The sequence below is a fragment of the Oncorhynchus gorbuscha genome, linkage group LG21 (genome assembly GCF_021184085.1).
Source record: "Oncorhynchus gorbuscha isolate QuinsamMale2020 ecotype Even-year linkage group LG21, OgorEven_v1.0, whole genome shotgun sequence".
Classification (NCBI taxonomy): Eukaryota; Metazoa; Chordata; class Actinopteri; order Salmoniformes; family Salmonidae; genus Oncorhynchus; species Oncorhynchus gorbuscha.
In genome coordinates this window covers 19,760,920-19,768,419 of record NC_060193.1, presented here as the reverse complement: position 1 = coordinate 19,768,419, position 7,500 = coordinate 19,760,920, and the positions used below count along the sequence as shown (strand labels likewise).

Genomic DNA, 7,500 nt, shown 5'->3' with positions numbered 1-7,500 from the left:
TGTATACACACACGCATACAGTATAAGAATGGAGGCACACTCAAAAGCACGCATGCATGCACACTCTAGGGGCTAAAAGATTTGGATAAAGACGGGGAGAGAAACCAATAGGAACGCGGAAAGAAGAATAGAGGGAGAAAAGAGAGAGAGAGAGGGAGGACACACAAGGGAGCAATGGAAACAGACAGAAACATAACAGGATGGGATGTACAATAAAGTGGGGACAAGGAATATAACAGTCGGGACACGGTGAACATTTTCATTGTATTCCAATTACACACCCCACAGTCACGGTAGCTTTACAAGGCACATCATATCCGCAATGCTTTTCTACTCCAAACTGCACGAACTGAGCTAAAATACAGCATAATTTCCTTGAACCAAAAAAATAGTATTTCTTTTCCCCAAAACCGGCTCTCCTTATTATTTGCATCGACCTATCTGTGTTTAAATTCATGGCCCCCATCAGAGCTCTGCTTCCAAATTAACTCACCGTCTCCTCTCCCTCAATTCCAAATACAAATAGCTTTATTGGCAAAAAGCAAACCCAGACAGCTGAAGCAATAATACAGTTAATGAGGACATTAAATGGAACAATTATGGGATGGTGATAACCCAATAACAAGGGACAAACTGGAGGGACTAAGGCTGTGTTCCAAATGCCATCCTAATCCCTGCATAGTGCAGTACTTCTGACCAGAACCCTATGGGCCCTGTTCAAAAGTAGTGCACTATATAGGGAACGGGGTGCGATTTGGTACGCAGCCTAGGAGTACAGCTTGACAGTAACATTAATGATGGGGCGGAGAGAGAGAGAGAGAAGCAATGCTACTGGAATATAACAGGCAAATCTCTCTCTCAATTCAATTCAAGGGACTTTATTGGCATGGGAAACACAGTACCAGTCAAAAGTTTGGACACACCTACACATTCAAGGGTTTTTCTTTATTTGTTACTCTTTTCTACATTGTAGAATAATAGTGAAGACATGAAAGCTATGAAATAACACATATGGAATCATGTAGTTACCAAAAAAGTGTGAAACAAATCCAAATATATTTTAGATTTGAGATTCTTCAAAGTAGCCACCCTTTGCCTTGATGTCAGCTTTGCATACTCTTGGCATTCTCTCAACCAGCGACATGAGGTAATCACCTGGAATGCATTTCAATTAACAGGTGTGTCTTGTTAAATGTTAATTTATGTATTTTGTTCCTTCTTAATGCTTTTGAGCTAATCAGTTGTATTGTGACAAGGTTCCAAAGTAAGTTCCAAAAGAATAAAGACGTTTCAAATGTCATATTATGTCTATATACAGTGTTGTAATGATGTGCAAATTGTTCAAGTGAAAAAGGGAAAATAAATTAACATAAATATGGGTTGAATTTACAATGGTGTTTGTTCTTCACTGGTTGCTGATGTGATGGCACACTGTAGTATTTCACCCAATAGATATGGGACTTTATCAAAATTTGATTTGTTTTCATGTTCTTTGTGGGTCTGTGTAATCTGAGGGAAATATGTGTCTCTATGGTCATACATTTGGCAGGAGGTTAGGAAGTGCAGCTCAGTTTCCACCTCATTTTGTGGGCAGTGTGCACATAGCCTGTCTTGAGAGCCATGTCTGCCTACGGCGGCCTTTCTCAATAGCAAGGCTATGCTCACTGAGTCTGTACATAATCAAACCTTTCCTTAAGTTTGGGTCAGTCACAGTGGTCAGGTATTCTGCCAATGTGTACTCTCTGTTTAGGGCCAAATATCATTCTAGTTTGCAGTTTTTTTGTTCAATCTTTCCAATGTGTTAAGTAATTATTTTTTAGTTTTCTCATGATTTGGTTGGGTCTAATTGTGCTGTTGTCCTGGGGCTCAGTGGGGTGTGTTTGTGTTTTTGAACATAGCCCCTGGACCGGCTTGCTTAGGGGACTCTTCTCCAGGTTCATCTCTCTGTAGGTGATGGCTTTGTTGTGGAAGGTTTGGGAATCGCTTCCTTTTAGGTGGTTGTAGAATTTAATTGTAGAATCCAGTGGTTTCTGGTAGTCTTTAATAGATGATTCTAAGATTTGTATTTGATAATGTATATGTTTTTGTTCTTTGTTATTTGTTATAGTGCCAAAAAGATTGGAGAAATGGTTTATCCATCCATCTCCATTTTGGAAAGTCTCTTTCTCTCTTCCTCTCTTTCTCTCTCCCTCTCTCTCTCTCTGCCTCTCTCTCTCTCTCCCTGCCTCTCTCTCCCTCTCTCTCTTTCTCTCTCTCTCTCTCTCTCTCTCTCTCTCTCTCTCTCTCTCTCTCTCTCTCTCTCTCTCTCTCTCTCTCTCTCTCTCTCTCTCTCTCTCTCTCTCTCTCTCTCTCTCTCTCTCTCTCTCTCTCTCTCTCTCTCTCTCTCTCTCTCTCTCGCTCTCTCTCTCTGCCTCTCTCTCTCTCTCTCTCTCTCTCTCTCTGCCTCTCTCTCTCTCACTCAGTATGTGTGTGCAGATTGGTGCATTCCCATGTGTGTATATACTTATTGATGTGTGTGTGCGTTTGTGTTTGCATGCCACAGCTGGTATCCAAAGCATCCGGAAGCTTCTCTAAGCTGCTTATAAACAGCCACTGATGACCATTGACCCTTATGGTCAGTGAAAGACCGGTTTAATCCAGTATCCTGTGTGTGTGTGTGTGTGTGTGTGTGTGTGTGTGTGTGTGTGTGTGTGTGTGTGTGTGTGTGTGTGTGTGTGTGTGTGTGTGTGTGTGTGTGTGTGTGTGTGTGTGTGTGTGTGTGTGTGTGCACGTGCACGTGTGTATGTCTGTGTTTGGGCCCCTGTGTGTGTGAGTGTCCAAGCGGGCATCCTTCTGAGTGTGTGCGCGTGCGTGTGTGTGAGTGTTTGTCAGCTTTGCCACAGCTGCCCAATAGGAAATTAATATCTATAACTATTGGGGCATCAATAGCGTCTCCATGGTGATTACAGCCCATAATAAGGACTAAGGATGGATCAGCGATGATCATAGAGGGCTTGGATGAGCGATCTGATTATGTCTATACTTTAGTGAGTTATCTTTTTCAACGTTGATGATGATGAATCCCTACATAGATGCATTGGACCTGGCACAATGTGTAGGGGTTGTTTTTGTGGATGAAATAAGTCCGAGAAGATATTGACATAGATTTTCATTCCCAGTACACTAAATGACTTACAGGTCACTTGCTATAAATTCACAGATAGCAATACAGACATGATGGGCTGTGCTGATTGGTAGGCCATCTGTGATTTCAAGAGTAATCCTTAATCTGTTATTTTCTCCCTTTCCCTCTCTCTCACCTTCTCTCCCCCCTCTCTTCTGCAGGGTCCGTTTGTGACGGCGACAGTTGACCAGGAACTGTGACGGCAGACCTCGACCGTGATGAGGACCGTACAGGAGGATGGAACGTAACAGAGTTCTGACCGTGGAACCGTTCTCGACAGCGACCGTAGAACACCAACACTGACCACAACCACACCTTCTAAAGACCGCCCGGTCTCCCCCTAACCCCCAACCTCTCCCGCCCCCCTGTATTACACTGCACTACCCGCGCCACTCCACTCCTCATCCACCCATCCTCCTGTACTCCCTCCCTCGCTCCAGACCTCCAGCCTTTCGGAGGGTTCACTTTTTATTTCATTAACACTCTCAACTACCCCTTCTCTCGTATTCTCTTTCTATTCCCTTTCTCTCCAATATTCTATATCTTCATGAACATTGAGTCCTCTTTGGAACCCTAACATAGACGGACGAATATCGTTGAGTTGGAGGTGGAGTCTATAGCTATCAGTCATGTATCTTTTCCCTCTATCCCTGTGTAAGCCAAATGGGCGGGGTCTCAGCGTTAGTCCCCGCCCCCGCTGCAACATGTCCGACACCTGTCTAGTCTGGCTGTTGGGCCTGGCTCTCCGCCTCTCTCTGACCTCCTGCCAGAAGATAGACCCAGCCAACAAGCTGCCCACGGTGACCACCAACTATGGCAAGCTGCGCGGGCTCAAAAAGGACCTGAACAACGAGATCTTGGGGCCAGTGGAGCAGTACCTGGGCGTGCCCTACGCCACCGCGCCCATCGGCGACCGCCGCTTTCAGCCACCCGAGGCTCCGGGCTCTTGGCAGGAGATCCGCAACGCCACAGCATTCGCCCCGGTATGCCCGCAGAACGTGCATGGCGTGCTGCCGGAGATCATGCTGCCGGTGTGGTTCACCGACAACCTGGATGTGGCGGCCAGCTACATCCAGAACCAGAGCGAGGACTGCCTCTACCTCAACGTCTACGTGCCCACCGAGGACGGTGAGTGTCGGGTAGGGGTGGTCCTTCTCTCCCATAGGGGGCGCCACTCATGTCTATCTATACACCTACATGTGGGTAGGAGGGTGAGGATGGGAAGGGGAGATGGAAGGTGGAGTGGGATCTGTCATTAGATCATATCTAATTATCTTCTTTTCGTCCTTTTTTTTGTCCCCAAAACATATCTAAACCCCTGAAACCTCACTCTCCTTGCCCAAATAATTTCCAAATGTTTTTCCTGAATCTCTCTTTGGTTCAGTAGGTCGGGGGCAGATGAAGTTTGAGAAGCGGTCACTTTGTAAAGCCTGTTCTACTTGTCTAAGTCATTTTCAGACAATTTTAAGGTCTTCTCCCATTTTCTTTTTAGGGGTGCCACTGAGCCATGTCTGAGTCTGGGTTGAACAAGGTAAGGGGAGAGGGAAGGAGAAAAAGCAGGGGTGGACTACGACCAGTAATCGGCCCTCACATTTCTAACACAACACACTACCCCATTTTTTTCCCTCGAGGCCCCCACACTGGCCAATTGTTTCCATTACGGTCCCCATTTTTAGCCAGATAATGATCATTTTCTGTGGAAAAACCCAAGTTAGACAGGCCCACTTGGCTAAGAATGGACTAGTCCATCTGGCGTTTGCCCAAAATGGCCAGTCCGTCCCTGAGGAAAAGTAATGCTTCTTCTACTGATTCAAACCCTTGTTGCCTTGCCTCAAAATAATTCTCTGACAGTTGTGTCAATCTTGTGTCAATCTTTGATGGTCTGGGGTGCAGGAAGGGAAGGAGAGGAGGACAGAGTTTCTTTCAACTCAACTGTCATCTGTCACCAGAAATACTGTATCTAAAACCTCCGTAGAAACTTCTCTCCTTCCTCCAAATCATTTCCACATTTCTTTTGGCAAAAGGGAATTAAATCTTTTCATTTTTCATTATTTTCTCCTATGAACAGACGAAGTCAGAAACGTTTACATTTCGAACAGCTTGTAGGAAATGCACTACATGTCCAAATTTATGTGGACACCTGCTCGTTGAACATCTCAAAATCATGGGCATTAATCTGAAGTTGATCCCCCCTTTGCTGCTATAACAGCCTCCACTATTCTGGGAAGGCTTTCCACTAGATGTTGGAACATTTCTGCTGGGACTTGCTTCCGTTCAGCCACAAGAGCATTAGTGAGGTCGGCACTGATGTTGGGAGATTAGGCCTCCTTTCTCGCAGTTGTCATTCCAATTCATCCCAAAGGTGTTCGATGGAGTTGAGGTCAGGGCTCTGTGCAGGTCAGTCAATTTCTTTCACCCCGATCTTGACAAACCATTTCTGTATGGACCTCGCTTTGTGTGCAGGGCATTGTCATGCTGAAACAGGAAAGGGCCTTCCCCCAACTCTTGCCACAAAGTTGGAAGCACAGCATCGTCTAGAATGTCATTGTATGCTGTACGTTTAGATTACCCTTCACTGAAGCTAAGGGGCCAAGCCCGAACCATGAAAAACAGCCCCAGACCATTATTCCTCCTCCACCAAACTTTACAGTTGGCACTATGCATTTGGGCAGGAAGCATTCTCCTGGTATCCGCCAAACCCATATTAATCCGTTGGATTTGGGGCCGTGGGCAGCCTAGTGATTAGAGTGTTGGGCCAGTGACGAAAGGTTGGTAGATCAAATCCCAGAGCTGACAAGGTAAAAATATGTCGTTCTGCCCTTGAACAAGGCAGTTAACCCACTGTTCCTAGGACGTCATTTTCAATAAGAAACTTTTCTTAACTGACTTGCCTAGTTAAATAAAGGATAAGAAAATAAAATAAAAAATGGCACCTGGTGAAGTGCGATTCATGACTCCAGAGAATGCCCCAGAGTCCAATGGCTGTGAGCTTTGCACCTCTGCAGTTGACACTTGGCATTGTGCATGGCGATCTTAGGCCTGTGTGCGGCTGCTCGGCCATGGAAAGCCATTTCATGAAGCTCCCGACGAACAGTTATTGGGCTGACATTGCTTCCAGACACAGTTTGGAACTTGGGAGTGAGGTTTGCAACCAAGGACAGACTATTTTTACGCTTTTCAGCACTCAGCGGTCCTGCTCTGTGAGCTTGTGTGGCCTAGCACTTTGCGGCTGAGCCATTGTTGCTCCTAGACGTTTCCACATCACAATAACAGCACTTACATTTGACCGTGCAGCTCTAGCAGGGCAGGAATTTGACAAACCGACTTGTTGGAAAGGTGGCATCCTATGATGGTGCCACGTTAAAAGTCACTGAGCTCTTCAGTAAGGTCATTCTACTGCCAATGTTTGTCTATGGAGATTGCATGGCTGTGTGGTGTTTATTGCAAAGATATGAGGACCTGATCCTTTTCTATGCTTCACCATCAACCACAGGATTCTGTTTGGTCTGTCAATATCACAGACTCACCTCCAAACTGCCTAGATCTAGCGTTTTAGATACTCACTCTCAACTGTTACTAACACTAGGTACTATCTAGACTTTTATGAGAGGTTTGTAAGCGTGCTTTTTTTCTAAAGTTCGTGTTTGTGTCCTGAGAAACACTACAAGAAGACAGTGCTCTCTGCTCTGACATAACACCAAATAGCACTTTAACAGTACAGCCCAGCTCCACTGGGGGTTCCACTGTGTGTGTGTGTGTGTGTGTGTGTGTGTGTGTGTGTGTGTGTGTGTGTGTGTGTGTGTGTGTGTGTGTGTGTGTGTGTGTGTGTGTGTGTGTGTGTGTGTGCGCGTGCACGTGTGTGTGTGTGTGTGCACGTGTGCGTGCGTGTGTGTGTGTCTGTGTACATCCAATGATCCCGCAGTGTGTCAAAGGTGTTGATCTGGGTCTCACCATCCCACCATCTCTCCAGATAGCATCAGTCTTTCCCCCCTGACACCTCTCAGTGAGATAGGGCTCACCACTTCCCCCTTCTCACCCCTTCTCACCCACCACTTCCCCCTTCTCACCCTTCAAACTCTCAACACCTAGGTTTAGTCCGAAAAGGCACCCTGTTCCCTGTGTATCGTTTGATCAGAGTCTGCATTCAAAACTCTGAGGCTGCATTCAAAATGGCATCCTATTCACTACTACTACTTTTAACCAGGGTTATGGCATCATATTCACTACTACTACTTTTAACCAGGGTTATGGCATCATATTCACTACTACTACTTTTAACCAGGGTTATGGCATCATATTCACTACTACTACTTTTAACCAGGGTTATGGCATCATAT

The 7,500-nt window shown here is 45.7% G+C and overlaps 1 protein-coding gene across 4 annotated transcripts in view; it reads left to right on the top strand.

Moving 5' to 3' along the window:
• Nucleotides 1-7,500, top strand: part of LOC124007902 (neuroligin-2-like) — a 335,505-nt gene that overhangs the window by 114,178 nt on the left and 213,827 nt on the right. For all 4 annotated transcript variants that reach the window (XM_046318766.1, XM_046318765.1, XM_046318764.1 and 1 more), the window contains exon 2: nucleotides 3,325-4,291. In XM_046318766.1, coding sequence (XP_046174722.1) covers nucleotides 3,793-4,291 — 499 coding nt within the window. In that variant the 5' untranslated portion in view covers nucleotides 3,325-3,792. The remainder of the gene's footprint in view (nucleotides 1-3,324; nucleotides 4,292-7,500) is intronic.